This window comes from Platalea leucorodia (assembly GCF_965183815.1).
Source record: "Platalea leucorodia genome assembly, chromosome: 8".
NCBI classification, from domain to species: domain Eukaryota; kingdom Metazoa; phylum Chordata; class Aves; order Pelecaniformes; family Threskiornithidae; genus Platalea; species Platalea leucorodia.
In genome coordinates, this window is record NC_138830.1 from 13,623,716 (window position 1) to 13,640,094 (window position 16,379).

Consider the following 16,379-nt stretch of genomic DNA (forward strand, 5'->3'; position numbering starts at 1 on the left):
CACCTCAGTTGGGCCCAGCAGCTGGGGGGCAGGCAGGCGTGCCAGCAGCTCTCGGCCATGCGGACGCCGCAGTCAGGCTGCTTCCAGCGTACTGGCAGGGTGCAGGTCATGGCTGCCGGGTCAGTGCGGCAGCTCCCGGTGCAGATGTTCACGCAAACAGGGAGGAACACGCATGGTGCTGGCTGAGCGGAGCAGGGTGTGTGCTCATCAGCCAGGCTTTCTCACTCCCTGCAGCACCTGTGTTTGGTGCAAAGTACATTTACTTCCCCACAGTCTCGGGTGGTTCCAGAGGGGTGGGCAAGCCCAAGTTGCCAGGAAAGCCTGGTGGCAGCACTGTGGGCTTGTGGCTGGCAGGGTGGACCTGGCAGTTTGCTGGGCGCAGGAGAGCACAGCACATCAGTTTCTCGTGGCTGAGCTTTTGGAAGATGTGTGTGAGCATCCTTCTCTTCATAGCCATGAGTGAGATGGGAAAAACTGTCCTGGGCTGCTTTGCTTGCAGAGGTGGTGCAAGGGCCAGGTGAGTCACCTGGGGAAGCACAGGGCACAGCCAGGCTCAGGAGAAAGTCCGTATATACTCCGTCCCATCCCTAAGAGTCGCTGTCAGGGCCATGTTTCAAGGCAGGGATGGTTATTCTGAAAGTGTTTGCTCAGAGTCCCTCAGGGTGTCAACCGCACACAGCTCAGGGCTTTCCCTGGGGACCTTCGGTGACAAACCCCTTCCCTGCAGCTGTGTGAAATGAGGCCGGGCAACGAGGCTGGGATTTTCGATGATCACTCCTGGACTGGCAAGGAGCTCACAGCCTGCCTCATCTTCTCCCAGTGCCATGGGCTGCCCATATGAAAGGCTTCATTTTCCTTTGACTGGTTCTGCAGAGCAAGGAAGGATGGGCTTGCCCTAGAGCTGTTTGCAGTGTGTTTGAGCTGGGGGGGGGGTTAAAAAAATGCTGTGTGAGGTGGCTGAGGGTTTTCCCCACCCGGCCAGTGAGCCTGTGCCCCTGCACCCAGCTCCTCTGCTTGGAGGAGCCAGGCTGTGGCCCTGCAGCTGTAGGCAGGTAACTGTCACAGAGAAGATAGACATGAAACTACTCAGCTCCTTCTGCCTCACCCAGAGCCAGAAGGGTTTTTTGAAAACAAAAATAAAGGGGAAAATTCAGTCTCCACCCATCCACCCAATTTGGCCAGTAAATCAAATAAAACAATCTTGGAGCTGGCACCACGGGAACGGTGAATGCCAGCTCCCAGCCTCTCACACGAGGTGTCGAAACGAAAGGAGATGAACAAACAACCCCCAGGTGCCTGGGGGCAGCAAACTGGTTTTAAGATGCTGGTGGGTTGTTTTTTCCCCATGCAGTGGTGGGACCAGCCCCTCATGATCCCCCCAGGACTAGACAGCTCCCCCACCATGGTGCTTGGCCATCCCTGGGCCATGGGCACACATTGATGGGGCTCCATGAGGAGGGCTTCATGCGGAAATGCATGTCACCACAGATGGTTTTTGTCGGCATCCTGGTGTGGGGCAATGCGGCCTGTGACTAACAACGTGGTGAAGGGGATGTCAGGCTCAGGCATCACTGTGCCCAGCTGCTGCAGAGAGCCCTTCAGGGATGAGCCTGGTGCCAAGATGCTTGGTTTCAGTGGTTTTCCAGCCAAAATTCCCCTGCTAGAGCTACGTACACTCAGAGGTGGCTCTAGGTTCGCCATGAACAGGCCTTTCACAGGCACGACAAAGATCCTTGCAAAATTTGCCAGAGGATCCACATTCTCCTCTCTATGTGGGGGATCATAAGAGAGGGCATTCACACTTCTTTCCAGCTTCTGCCTCATTGCAGTCAAACCAACCAGTTTCATTTCTTGCAGTGGAGCTGCCCAAAGCACATTGGTGGCATGTGGTGGCCTCATTTGTCACCAACAAAGCAGCCTTTAGCCCAGCACTTTCAGCCAGCGTCGGGTGCAGAAGCACTGCAAGGAGGGGATGATGATGCTGGGCTGTGCTGGGAGGTCAGCCATGCTCCTGGCACTGCCGAGAGCAGCTGTGCCAGTCCAATGCAACGTTTCCCCCAAACCTGGGAGTGAAGCCACCCTAAGGCCATTGTAAAAAAGCCATGTGTGATAAAAGTTTTGGGTTTTTTTTCCAGTGTTTTTCCACATGTGCTGGAGCCATTGGGCTCGCATGCAAGGCAGCGCGGGAGCTGCTTATCGGCTCACGCCATCGCGGCAGCAGACTGATGGTGCCGCTACCGTCTCTGCAGTTAATCTCATTACAAATAAAGGAGGGGTAGAAGCTAAACGGAGCTCATATTAATTCCCCCTGCCCTGCCCTGCTCAACCTCAGGAAATGCCTACTAGAACTGCCATTCTCGTTATCCAAACCACCCATGGAAACGATCATTAGCTGACTTGCTCCTTTGCCAAGCATGTCCAGTCGCCATCCTGGCTCCGTTTGCCCATGGGGCCCTCGCATTGCCTGCTCCTGCCATGGCACGCACTGCGGTTGCCTGCACCTGCACTCTTCTGCCATGGCCTCGCACACTGCCTGCTGCTGCCCAGCTGGACCAAGGCTGAACCTCGCTCCCCTGTGGCTCACCGGCTCTCTGCCTTGCCCCAGAAAGAAGGTGAGTGTGGCCAGGCAGCTCTCCGAGTTGCCTGTTTTGCTTTCTCAAGTTCATGTAGTGTGCTGGAGTTATTTTTGGCAGGGTTGGATGGTGGCCAGGGCGTTGGGACATGTTGACATTTATGAGTTGGTTTTTTTTGTTTTGTTTTGTTTTTTTTTTCTTTGCGTAACAAAGTTTTGCTAAATGAGAAGGAAACAAACTTGGTGCCAGCTTTCCCCATGTGTTTAAAACAAGATAAAAGTCATGCTGGGCTGGCTGTGGCATCCACTAGACCTGTGGAGACAGCAGTTTGCTGGTGCAGTGTGTGCTCTGGTGACAGACAAGCAACCCATGCACGCTACGCTGTGCTCCGGAAGGATATGGGGGGCCCTGCTGTTCTCAGTGGCATCTATTGCAACCGTCCATGCGGGACCCCCAGGCCCAAAGGGAAGGCAGGGCTGTGCCTGGGGTGAACAAGGGTGCAGGATTTGGCCTCCTACACGGCTGCACTGCGTTGGTTCTGGGGTGCCGGTGCTGTCGCTGGCACCGAGGCACCTTATGTGCTGGGTTTGGGTGCCCGCTGTCTAAATGGGGTGGTGGGAGGAGAAGCACAAATATGTGCCCATCCACAGCTGGGGAAGAGCACAACATCGTGGGACCCAGGCAGGGTCATACCCTGATGCACAGACAAGCAGCAACATTTCCCGCAGGAAAAGGTGGCTCTTCTGGTGGGGTGTGGGCGTAGGAGCAGTTGCGGAAACAAAAGGCATGCACGCTTCTTTCCTTTTTTAATATAGTTCTTCCCCAAAGCAGGACTAGCCCATTTTTATCACACTGCCAGCACTATTAGAGCCAGTTGTTTTGTTCTTTTTTCCCCCAGGTCGGGCAAGGGTGTGGACAGGAGGAAACAATCTTTTTTTTTTAATGACAGGTTTTCATGGGAAGATGTTCAGCTGCCTGTGAGTGCTCAGCTTGGCTCTGCCCAGGTTTAACCAGGAGAGCTGAACACGACCCAGTGCTAACTCCATCTCCTTCCTCTGCTCACATCTTTCCCCTGGCCAAATCACTGCAGCTTGCAGGCAACCAGCGGCTGTAATGCAAAGCTGACAAACCAGTCCAGGCTCTGCCCCCACCCACGACCAGCAGCAGCAGCTGCCTCCGAGGTGGGGAGACCCTTGCACAGGGACTGGCCAACCTTACCTGCAGCAGCTGGCGGGGATGGTGCCACCCAAATTGTCCATCACCAGGGCAGACACTGAGCAGCAGGGTGGGGAGATGGCAAGAGGGATGCAGCTGCAGGGTGGGATGGAGTGGCAGCAGAAGAGGGTCTTCAGCCAGGCTGGCTGCTTGCAGGGCTTTTTGCTGAGTCTCCAAGGCTCATCAAAGCTGCTGTATTTTGGGCTGTCAGTCTAGCTCCTGGGAAATAAAGGGGACATACAAAAGGTCCAAATATACCATATTTTATAAGCTTATCATGACCCAGCTTGGAATCAATGGGGATTAGTCATCATCCAGTGGAGCTGCTGGAGACTGACGTGACCACATGGCCCTAAACCTCCACAGCAATACTGGTGAGGTTCAGCTGCTTAAAATTAATGCCTCAAAAAGTCTCACAGGCTAATGCCTATGGACATGCCCAGGTTTTATTAAACTCTGTAGCCACTGGACATAAAGAGCTTTAGGTATTTCAGACTTGACTGTGGATTCAGGAGTTTGTAAATACCCACAAGTCTTATTTTCAGGTGAGATTTCAGGAGTGAGCTTTTGGCTGGAGGGAAACTTCCAGCAGCCACTTGCAGTAAGGCATTTACAGCCCAAAGGGGCTCAGCTTCAGACTTTCTGCTGGCCTCCATTGGTGGTTCTTTGCTTGTACAAGGTGTTTTCCATGCTCCTACCCTCTGCACAAGGCATCAGGTGCCTTGTTGGGCTACTGTGGCCCCTGCTAGCCGCTGCTCCCCCATGCCTCGGTGCCCTTGCTGCCACCAGCTCTGCATGCTCTGCTGCCACATCCCTGACTGCGAAGGGCAATGATTCATCTTCTCCTTAATGAAGGCATCCATTTCATCTGTATTTTTTCCTGAAACATTACTGACTCCCTATTGCTGAAGGCATGCCAGTGGCACAGACTGGGCTCCTCCAGCCCCCCTGCAACCCCTAGCAGCAACCTTGTGCAAGTGGCAACCAAACTTGTCTCAGCTCCACTCGAATGTCAAAAACAAAAACAAAGCTCCCCTGGCATTAAGTAACACCGTGCAGGGCTTCCCTTCGGAGCAATGGCCGCATCCAGGCACGCACGTACACGCAGGCGCACACACACACCGAGCCACTTCAGCTGTTGTTTTAAATACTTTTTAATTCTGTTACGTTTCTTTTATGAGTTGTTTTCTTTTTTCTCTCGTTGAATGTCATAAATCAACCCTGCTAATCCCACCCTGCATATATTATTAGTATTAGGAGGGGCATGGCAGAATTAAAAAGGAACTAAGACATGGTTCAAGCATCTCCGTCTCCAAACTGCTCCCATTGCCAGTGATAGAACTGGGGCACGTATAACAAATGGCCAACATGTAAGTAGATTGTGGTTCCCTTTGGCAGCCAAGCCTTGGCTAGAGGAGCTCAGAGGTGGCCGGGGAACCATGAAGCTTGCCCTGAAATGCACATCAGCTTTATTCTCAGTGGTGTGACTTTGGGCACTGCCTCCTTGGGGAGCTGCTTCATGTAGGGGCTTTGGGAAGCAGCAATTACCAGACTGGCAGGGCAAGAGGGGAATAACCAACATGAGCCAATGTAGCAGGAAGTAAAAATGTTAGTGCACCAGGTTGTCCCTGGGGTGTATTTGACCAAGGAGGAGTGTATACATTTGGTTTTTGATGTTAGCTTTCTTTTTCCAGGGATGCGGGTGCACTGTGGGCAGTCTGGATTTGACCCAGACAGCTCTGGCAGATGCCAGGCCCTTACATCAAATCAGAGAGTTAAAATTAATTTCTCAGAGGCCAAGCCACCTTTGTAGCAACCCATCCCACTTGGGTACAAAAGAGACCCAAAAGCCTACATTGTATTTTGGGGCATGTCCCAAAGAGCTCTGTAACTTGCTCCTGCGAGTCTACAGTGTGCCAATAAACTTGGCAACCACCTCTGTTGTTGCAGCAGAAATATAAATCCACTTCTGAGCTAGACTTTGCCAGAGCAGAGCACTGGAAAAACAAACAAACAGGAGAAGTGCCTTTGACTCACTGCATTCCTGTTTCCTGGCTTCAGCCTGGCACGGAACGCAGGCAGGTCTCGGCGGCAGAGCAGCACGGTGAGCGGCACGGCTCAGGCAGCCTGGAGTCTTTCCCCTTCTTGGGGATTTGGGGTTCGTGTTTGCAATGTTGCATCCTTCTGAGGCTGCTCCGCTATTCTCCACCAAAGCTATTTTTTCACCAGGAGCCGGCCAGCACCCTGCTTCGCTCCCCAGCCTGCTGCACACCCCAGCATTGCACAAGGGCTGCGACACCCTCCTCCTGCTCTCCAAATTGCCTGAAGTGTGCCAATGGTACATAAGTTATTAGGCGGCTGGATGCAGAGCAAAGGAGATAGACAGGCAGGCAAATGCACACACACCTTTGCTTAATCCTGTCCACACCAGTGTCTCTGACACTCCTCCAGCATGGGGGATGTGTGCGTGTGCTCTAGGGACTGGGGCAGGAAACCCCAAAGGGAGAGGCACCATCGTGAGACAAACCACATACCCCTCAGTCTCCCCTTCTAATATTTGGTGAAAGAAAGACAAAGACAGGCCCAGATGTTGTGTTTAGTTTATTTCCCCTGGATTTAGACACAGCTCTGGCTTACCACCACAGCAGCAAACAAACTACAACCAGCACCAGCCCCTCTGCCTCCCCGCAGGAGGACCAGCTGGTGGGATCCCTGCAGCCCCCGGGAGGGCAGGGGCTGTGCCGAGCTGCTTGGAGGGGGCAGCTCTGCAGGGTGCACTGGGGCAGATGGGTTTGTCATGGAGGTGGCAGCACAAACTCACGCTGAAGGTGCAGCATGTAGGAGTCAAGCCTTGGATGCAATAGTGTGGTGCAGATGGGGGACAACACACCTGTGTTTTTCTCCAGCTGCCTTCCCCTTCTTCCCTCCAGCTTTTCCTCTGGCTATTTTAAAAAAGAGGGGTTATACGTTTACAGGGGAGGCATTTAAGCAGGGAAGGGTCTCTGCAGGGCCTTTATCTTGCCCAGGACCACCTTTTGAGGAGGTGTCTACAGAAGGACCATCCTTGTCTATGGTCTTTGCAGCCAGTGACTGGATGAGAAGAGGGTGCTGCTGAGCCTGGAAGATTTGGGTAGGCATAAGCTGCATGAACAAGGAGAAAAGACAGTTCACTATTGCAGATTTTAAGTTTTGGGAATGCCAAAGCTGGCAGAAGGGAGCAGAAAAGGATTGAGAAAGTGCCAATGCAGCAGGGAGCTGAGCAAAGCTGCTCAGGGATGTGAAAACCAGCCAAGATCCCTGCAGTGCTTTCTGGAGAGACAGCAGCCTTGCAGTAAAGTCAGCAGTAAAGATTACTGCAACCTGCCTTTTAGGAACTACTTTCTAGCAGCAGAAGCAGCTGTTAGGTCAAAATAAAAGCTGTTCCTATGTCTGGGATGTGGGCAATTCTGTGACTTCAGTGCTCATTCTGCTTGAGGTAGGGTCTGCTCTGGTCCCATGCACAGGAGTTAATTTGAAGGTGGTAGAGGGATGATTTACAGCAGTAGTAGTAAATCTCTTGTGATAAGCAACATGTGCTTTCAATGCAACACCCTCAGACTGGGTCAGACATACTCCTGAGCAAATAGATGCTACCACACCATGAACATCCGCTGCTTCTGCGCTGTCAGGATGGGAGGATGCAGCCAGGACATCTGGAGTACAAAGCTGCACTGTGATCATCCAGCAATATGGCACTGTAACATCCCTGAGCCTTTCAGCTGCTTTCCAACATGGACCTGAAAATGATGACTTTTAACCTTGGGTTTTACCAGCAGCAGCACTGGGCTGGAAGCTCAAAGGATGTGGTGTGAAGCAGTTTCTTTCATGCATCCCAGGCCCTTAACAAGAGCAGGGACTGAACATGAGTGACAGACCCTATTTCACCAGAGTCAGCTGCAAATCAAACTCCTTCTTGCCTGTGCACAGCTCATGCCCCTGCCCAGCAGGTGATTTCTGGAAGCTCTACTCAGAATTAATACCCAAACACCAGCTTTGCATGGCTACAGAGAGATATGCATTTTGCTAGGACCCAAGTTTTGCTTTGTTTTTTCCCTAAAAAGCATATTTCAAATGGTGAAGGGCTTTGAGATGGAAATAACTGACTTGTGCTCCAGTGTCCCCCAGGGCAGCACTGCCCGGGTCTTCACCCAGCACTGAGCAGGGGCAGGAAGACTGGTCCATTATCACATCTGAGACATTCCTCTAGCAGAGGCTAAAGAAAGAGAAGCAGCTATTTCTGGCAGAGGAAGAAAAAAAGGGGTCTCCAAGTGGGGGGTACAGTGGGCCTGAATAAGTCCTGAGAAGTTGTAGGGAAGGACAGGGAATCCCACAGGCAGAGTCAGTCCCAGCAGGAGATGCTGGCACAGAGATGAGGGGTCCCAGCAAGAGCTGTGCTAAACACAGAAGAGGCACTCCTGAAACTCCACAATCATATTAACCTGTTAATTTATACAGTGGCTCTGTACAAAAATAGAAGGGTTCTAATAAGATTAACAATATTAAATAAATATTTAATAGAAAAAGTCTTTGGCCTAGTTCATAGCTCATCCTTTGGGTTGATATTCATTTCACTGGGTCCTAGATGCTCCTGGTCCAACATCGCAATCACTTCGTCTGCCTGGATTCGCTCCTGCAAGAGGGCAAGGGAAGAAACTGTAACAGCGGAGCTTCGGCACCTGCTCTCAGCTTATTCAGCATGGCTCAGCCTGCTGGGAGGACCCACAGCAAGCAGTTCATCCAAGGACTAGCAGCGTAGCTGAGAGGACAGGGGACAGCCTGAGACTTGTGCTGGGGATGTGCTGGGCCAAATTAATCAAATCACTTTGCACCTCAATACCTAATTCCCTCCTCCCTCCCGGAGCTGCAATGCTTGGGGCAGAGCTGATGTATTGCTGTTCCCTCATCGTGCTTCACTAGCAGCCACCGCCACAGTGTACCCTCCTCCTGTCCCCTCCACTTGACATGGATTTCCAGGTCCCTGGGCAGGACTGGTCTCCTTCCACATATACACCAAGCATGAAAGAATTTCAGCTAGTGCCAAAAAGCAGAGAGACAGTAAAGTGCATGTCTGAAAATAAGCTTCTCCCAAAACCTCGCAGCCCACTTGCTTCACAAGGGAAAGGCATGAGGGTTTTGCTCTCTCCCTGCATTTAGTTTTGCTTGGTCTTTTAGGTTTTGTTCTTATAGACCAGAATTGCTACCACAGGGAGACAGGGGCTCGTACAGAAAGCCTTTAAAACAGAATTTGGAGGCTGCCTGTTGAAAGGCACCACAGCCCAGATCTCCCAAGGCATCCGGGTGCCTAGGCCCATGTATTTCAGGCTGACAAACCACCTTTGAGGACCTGGCAGCAGCAGCACAGCACTCTGGCCTCTGAGCTGTGGATGACTGTGGAGGACTTCCCCGTTCCTCAGGTTATTGCCACTAGGTGTCAGAAATGGCCAGTCCAGCCCTGTGCAGAGCCCTCCCGCACCCTGCTCAGCACCCCAGCCCAGCCCTGCACCCCATGGGCCCATGGTGATGGGTGCCCAGGAGCATGACTGGCAGGGAAAAACCATTCAGTCCCAGGGCCACCAGCTTATGTCCCTGTGGTGCAGCAGATGGGAACGCTGCTGTGGGGGGTGTGATGAGGGAAAAATCGATGTGCTGGGACTGGAGGCTGAAGATGGTCCAGGTTCCTCTGGGATGCTGGGTACCCCCCAGCTCGCACTCACATCACGATGGAAGGACTCACCAGCTCTCTGTAAAGTGGGTCCAAGGTGAACCAGAGAGCCACGGCACACCGCTGGCCTTTGGTAACTGCCTTCACCCCATGGGGGTTCTCACCGCCTGACGAGAAGCTGATCATTCGCCCACACTTGGGCTTGATGGAGGCCTGTGGGAAAATAGGCGACACAAGGGTGGCAAGGAGCAGCATGGCTGCACACACTGGCCATGTCTGGGCTTGTCATGGTCCAGGGCCTGGGATCTTACTGGGCATCTCTGCATCACCCCAGGACCCAGTGAGCTGCTCTGGAGGACATGCAGAGCTCTGGGCATAGCTGTAAAAATATGTGGGGTAAATAGGGAGGTGTGAGGCTTGGTCCTGCTGTGCAGACATCATGCAGAAAGGAGATGGTGGCATGGAGTCCTTGCAAAGTCTGCAGGTGACCACCTACAGCAAAGCAGGGCCACGGCATAACTCCAGTGAGGTTCAGGCTAACCCTGGCATGGGCTGTGAAACACCTCTTTCTCCTCTCTGCTGAGCCCACAACAGGTATCCTGCAGGACTGCAGGGGCAGAAGTGTCAACCAAATCAACCCTCTGGCACTGGTCTCAGGTAGATGCAATCTACCTTCCAGCATCTACTGGACTTCAGAGCCCCAGCATGGTGCCCAGATGCTCTGCCCAACCACAAAGGGGGTGCCCTGCCTCCCAGATGGCCCCATGCAGAGGTAGGGGCTTGTGCCAGAGCCTCATCTCTCTCAGGGACTGATGTCCACCACCGTGACCTGCCCTGGGCCAGGCACTGCATATGTACAGAAGCATCACTTCATGTTTGGCCACGAGATGGGGTGGGAGCTCAGCAGTCCTCCAGGCTGGGATGACTCTCAGCTATCCCACGGATCTGCAGGTTTCCTGCTCGGTGCAGCCTCGGGGAAGGGCACAGAAGGTCTGTGCACCTCTGCCAGCAGGATTTTGTATAGGCTCTCTGCAAGGTAGGAGCCACGGATTGCCTGGGAAAGCTCAGGGCCCCAGCACAGGTTCCTGAGGAATGGTGTTTGGTTCACAGCACCAACTTACCGTCACAGTTTTGGCATCCATCTCAGTGAAAATGAACTCGCCACCTTCAAAATCCGCGTTCATGTACAGGAGGGCACTGGGGAAGGAAGCAGGAGACCCCTGTGAGGGGAGCAGTAGGGAGGGCTTGGGGCTGACAGCCACCTCCAGAGCAGATCCTGCATTGCTCCACCGAGATACGGGTGGGAAGGCTGCCAGGCAGGGTAGGTCCTGCTGTGGGGCTGGTCAGGGCCACCCAAACTGCCCCCATTTTGGAGCCACAGCTGAGAACCAGCAGATCCCTCCTTGGCTAGGGAACAATTCTCAAAATGTCCCCTGGGTCCCACCAGCTCTCACCCTCCCATTCTGCACCAAAAACACCTGACAGAGACACAGCCCCGTAGGCAACAGCTGGGACCTCCCAGCCCTAAGCTATCACAGAGCCATTACAGTTCAACTCTGGCTTGAAGCTTAGCCATGATGCTTGCTGCCACCAGAAACTACCTGCTGAATCTCACTTCTGCCATGGCTGGGATGTACCAGCTTTAGGTCTGTGGAGCAGGATGCCCTGCCTCAGTGAGGGTCCCCGGTCACCCTCGGGGGCAGCCCCCTTTTTTTTCCTACCTGTAATCCCGAAAGGTGTAGGCAGGAGGCTCCTTCCAGCACTCATTGGCCTCCGGGTCCAAGAGGCAGTTGTCAGCATGGATGGGGTGGCTCAGGTCGTTCCTCCTCTCCTGCTGGCCTAGGCAGGACCATGTGGAGGAAGGGGGAAGGAGAAGGGGTAGATGAGATGGAAATGCCAGGCTCTGTGGGGTCCGTCATGGTGGGGAGCCTGCCCTGACCCCACTCCGGGTGGTGTTCACAGGTGAGAGGAGGAAAGGAAGGGCTGGGGAGAAAAGGCAACATCTGAGGACTCAGATCTGCACAGCTCTGCTTGTTCCTTACTGCAGGGAAGCGAGATGGAGAGCTGGGGGGGATGGAAAGGAGAAGGGGCAGTGAGAGGAGGCGAGAAGAGGGAGGAGAAAAGAAGAAGAGTTGGAGACATGAAAAACAAGAGACACGCCAGAAATGAGCTTCTTTGGGACAGGAGTGTGCTGCTGTGGGGACAGTGACTTTGCCCAGCCCTTGGCCACCAGTTTAAGCGTTAGGCAAAACAGAGATACTCTCAGGCTTGGGTCTCCCACTTGTAAACCCCCGTGGCGGGCTGAACCCCTCCTGTCCTCCCAGCCCTGCCCAGCCGCTGGCCCCCTGAGCCCTCACCGGAGAGCGCAGTGCGGCACACCAGGTGGGTGTAGGAGAAGTAGAGCGTGGAGTTCAGCATGAAGTAGGACTCGACGATCCTGCGAGCCTTCTCACTGATGTCGTAGAAGAGCCGGGCACTCTTCAGCGGGACGCGGCCCTCGTAGCCGTACTTGGCAAGGAGAAAGGGCGAGAGAGGGTCAGTGCTGTGTGCTGGCTGGGAGGGAGGGCATGGGAGAGGAGGAGGAGGAGGAAGGAGCTGTACCTTGAGGGCTTTGAGGACGGTGGCTCCTTCAAATCTCTCATTTGGGGTGTGAGGGGAGGTTTTGCCCCTGTAACCATCTCCAGCCAACATGATCCCCTAAAAGACACGAACACGGGTGAGTGGTGAACTGGTTCCCCAGGAGAGGGTGAGCTGCAATGGAAGCATCTGGGACCCTCCTCCCCGAATCCCCCAGGGCTGCATTCACTGGGACAGGTGGGTTGGGTGGGAAGGCGCTGCAGCTCTCCATGAGCACAGTCCACTCTGAGATGCTGGAAAACAGCCACCCACCTCCCAACAGGAGATGTTCAGGCACCCTCAGTCCCTTCCCAGGCTCAGTTGACAGTGAATGAGAAGGCTCAACCAGGCTTGCGGATGAGCATCCTTTGGGGTTGTGTATAACATGGGGCAAAGAGCTATTTCTGCACGGGCTCTGTCTTGCAGCATGTTTCTAAGAACGGCCCAAGATGGAGCAGCAGCTCCTGTGCTGCAGTTATGGGTGTGTTATGGGGATAAGCATCTGCCTGCTCTCCACGGGCATCCTGGCATCAGTTGCAACACTCAAGAGTGAGGCATGAACCCAGAGCCTCTCCAGGGGCTGATCCAGCTCTCACAAGCCAGATGCTGGAGAGAGCATCAGGCACTCAGCCCACATGGCAGTCATGTCCCCCCTAGGGGCATTGCCTACTCACACTGGCCACCCTCTGAAGCTCTCGGCACTGCTCCTCCGAGATGACGTTATCCAGTAGTACCCGCTGGGTGCCATTCAGCTGCTGCGAGTTGTACACGAACTTCACGTCGCTGTAGAGAAGCGGACCCCCTGATGGAAAGAGAGACACAAAACGACCTTGCTGAACATGCCCTGGCCTCACTGACATCTTGTACAATGGCTGAAGGCCAGCTGAAGTCACCCGGGTGCGCTGCCAGGGAAAGAGCTTCACAGCAGAGTTTGGTCTCACATCAGCAACAAAAGAAACAGAAGCAATGGAAACACCCAGAGATTAAATCAATTTGCTGCAAGAGCATCAGCATTTTCCACCTTCTCGTTAGCTGCCTTGCAAATGCAGGGACCACAGCCTGAAAACACCAAAAGCCGATGGGACATGACGAGAGACGCAGACACCAGCTAACCTGACTCTGCTGCCCAGCAGCCAACATCAACGGAAGCCGTAAGTTTCCATTGCATTTGCACTGTGTGGATCTTGCCAGCTTGTCATGCAAAGCCGCTCTCTGGAATTGTCATCAGTGGGTTTTTTTGTCTTTTACACACATAGAAAACCTAATGCGGTGCTGAGCTTGCAGCAAGCATTGCTTGCTCTCCACGAAGAAGACGGACTGGAAGTGGGCGAGCCGGAAGACCCTGAAGACAATCCTCCCCTGCAGAGGCAAAGGAGCTGCTATGGCCATCCCTGCCATCCCTCACTCCCCGCCTCTGAGCCGCCTCCCTTTGCCTGCAGAAGCCAATGGCTTGGCTGTGTTTTGGAGGTCCCAGGTAGCATCCCTGGGATGGGAATACAGCTGTGGCTGGACTTGCACATTGCTGGGCTCCCGCCTGGTATGGGGCAACTCAGCCTTGCCACGTGCTGAGCAAACAGGCAAGCAGAAGAGAGAGATTAGCTCTTTACAAGAAGTTTGCATCCATCCCCATCAAATTTGCCTGATCAGAAAAACATAGCAAGGCCACTAAATCACCATCTTCTGAAGCCTCTTCTCCTCAAAGAGAGAGAATGAAAGAAATGGCAACAATAAAAACCTAAACCAGGTGTTTCTCCAGGAGAAAGGTGAAACGCATCTAAATTGTGGGAAAAATGATCTGTTGTCACAGAGCCACAAAAAAACAGAGGAAACAGAGCCACAGAACTCCTCTCACCATGTGGCACAGGGAAACTTCTCTGTTACACTGCTTTTATAATTACTACTTTTCCTATCCATTGAGGCACATTGTGTGTTTTTTGGAAGGTCTCCTTGGCCTATGGAGGACAGTTAACACTGAGGGCAGAGCCCCACCACTAGCCCACGACTTTATTTCTGAAGAGTTAGGTTTCTTAGAAATGGAAAAGATGGGACATTCCTCATGTTCACTTTGCTGTTATTGTTGCTCGATAATAGCATGTATTATAAATGCAGCTGGATCAGAAACAGGACTCTGAAATCCAAACTCCTGGCACACTCAGGGCTGAGTTTTCGAGCTCAGATGTTGCTCTTCCCCAGATGTAGGCACATGAGGGATGAACCTGGAAGGCATCACTCACCACTTCCCCAGTTTCTTCTGTTCCTCCCGGGGAACTAGCAGGGGCTGCCCTGTGCTGTGAACACTGAACCCTTAGCCCACACTGGCAGTGCGCTCCTGGCTGTCTTCTTTGCCCCCACCACCTCTAAGTACCAGGAGAGAGAGAGACTTGTTTCCCATGTGTACGGTCTGACCCCAAAGAAACTGGGGAACTCTTTGGACTTTTAGGAATGAAGGAATTGGTGGAAAGGACGAAGGGGGAAGGAGAGAAGTACAGAAAAGTACAAAATTAAAAAGGACTTTTCTTTTTCTTTTTTGGCCTCTGGTTTTCCTTTTCCAAGTGAAAAGAGAGAAAGAAAAGACAGAGAGAGGAAGCAGTTGGATGGACAAAAATCCCATTTTCTTTTTGAACAGTTTCAGTTTTCTTTGTAAACTTGAAAACATTCTGCAACTAAAACAGAATAAAAGCATAGAGAGAAGAAAAAACAGAGAAAGATGCACTCTGAAATTATTTAGTTATACAAGGCAAACAGGCCAACAAATATAAATCAATCAGCTCTTGGCTTAAGCAAGCTCTTCAGGATCTTCCTGTGGTATTCACCTATTTTATGTATGGCTAGAGAAGGGATAACAATATCTGAACAAGACACTGAGCAGCTGGACACAGCTTGGGCTGCGGAAAGCTGTGAAATTTCCCAAAAAGCAGGACCAACCATTGCATTACAAGGAGGTTTCATTGCCCGCTGCTGTGGAGCTGGCCCTCTAGAGACACAAGACACCTCCTGGCTTGAGATCCCCTTGTTTTGCAGTGAGGAGCACGCTTTGGTATTTGGCCACAATATAGTTTTTCAAAATTGTTATGGAGGAAATCTTGTCTTTAGTAGAAAATGTTACGATATGTTCTGTGGTTGCTGAAAATGTGCTGAAATCAGTTGAAATGTCTGCCAACAGGTCTTAAGACCAAATGATTTGATGTAAGCCAAGACATGAAATCACAAGCCAGTCTGCAAACAGAAATGGTTGCTAATATGGTGTGATCTGGTGTACTTAGCAAAGCATCAGGACCACGGTTCCTAAAACCTATTGTCTCCAGTATCCATCCTTCTGCAGCCTGGACAACAGAGAACATTTTAATCTTAAAAGCACCTAGGGGAAAGACTACTGTTTGTTGGTGCCACCTTCCCCACGGGGAGGAGGACCCAGCCTCCCAGCTCTGCATCTCAGGTCTCTGCACTGAGCAGCTCAGCAGGTGGGAAAAGCAGGTCCAAGAGCAGAGCAGTGCTGGTGGGATCCACAGACCTAGAAATGCTGTGGCAGAATCAAAGACTTCTCTATCTCTTAAACAAAACTTCAACCCTCCCCAGGTAGGATTGGCCCTTATTGCTCAGCTGCCAGCCTTTGCAGTCTGCAGTCTCTAGCAATAGGAAAAAACTTTCTGATTTTGTTGAAACATCTTCATCAGACTTACCCTCCTTCAACTCCCGATCTGGTTTTGGCATGGGTTTCTTTGCCAGGGAGAGCCGGGGCCCATCTTCTGGTTCACTGCTAATACTTGATGGGACACTGAGGAGCAAGAGAGAAGAGGAACATCATGACTTTGATCACAGATCTCCAGTTCTGGAAATTGTGCTGGTTTGCACCCTTCAGAAACAAATACATGAAAAAAATGGGCAAATTGGTATTTAGTACAAATGCCACAACTGCGCAAGTAGAAGCCCTCACCCTGCCCTGTGGAAAACTGTATTTTTCTAGTAATGGGAACAACGTTTTTCCACCAACAAAGCACAGACACCAACAAACCTGAATAGCACCACTAGCCTCATCAACCAAGTTCCCTCTAGACAATCACTGTTTTTGAGGCACTCAGCTAAAATAAGGTGCTTGTGGCAATGTTTGTAATGGTAAGGGGCAAAGGACCCTAATTCAACCATGATGGTGTGCTGGGATGGATGGGCAGCACCCTGCGAGTGGAAGGCTGGTACTCCACCATGGGCACATCCCCTTCACTCTGCTGTGTGAACTGGCGAAGCTGCAGGCGCGGGGGGGCAGTGGCTCACCTGTG

At 52.3% G+C, this 16,379-nt stretch overlaps 1 protein-coding gene across 1 annotated transcript in view; it reads right to left on the reverse strand.

Moving 5' to 3' along the window:
- Positions 1-8,134: 8,134 nt before the first annotated feature.
- P3H2 (prolyl 3-hydroxylase 2) overlaps positions 8,135-16,379 on the reverse strand; it is a gene marked incomplete at its 5' end in the record, with an annotated part of 74,814 nt that continues 66,569 nt past the window's right edge. Inside the window, 8 exon segments of the mRNA XM_082320504.1 lie at positions 8,135-8,457; positions 9,562-9,702; positions 10,611-10,686; positions 11,211-11,328; positions 11,847-11,997; positions 12,091-12,186; positions 12,780-12,907; positions 15,786-15,880. Of these exon segments, the coding sequence (XP_082176630.1) occupies positions 8,365-8,457; positions 9,562-9,702; positions 10,611-10,686; positions 11,211-11,328; positions 11,847-11,997; positions 12,091-12,186; positions 12,780-12,907; positions 15,786-15,880 (898 nt within the window). The 3' untranslated portion in view covers positions 8,135-8,364.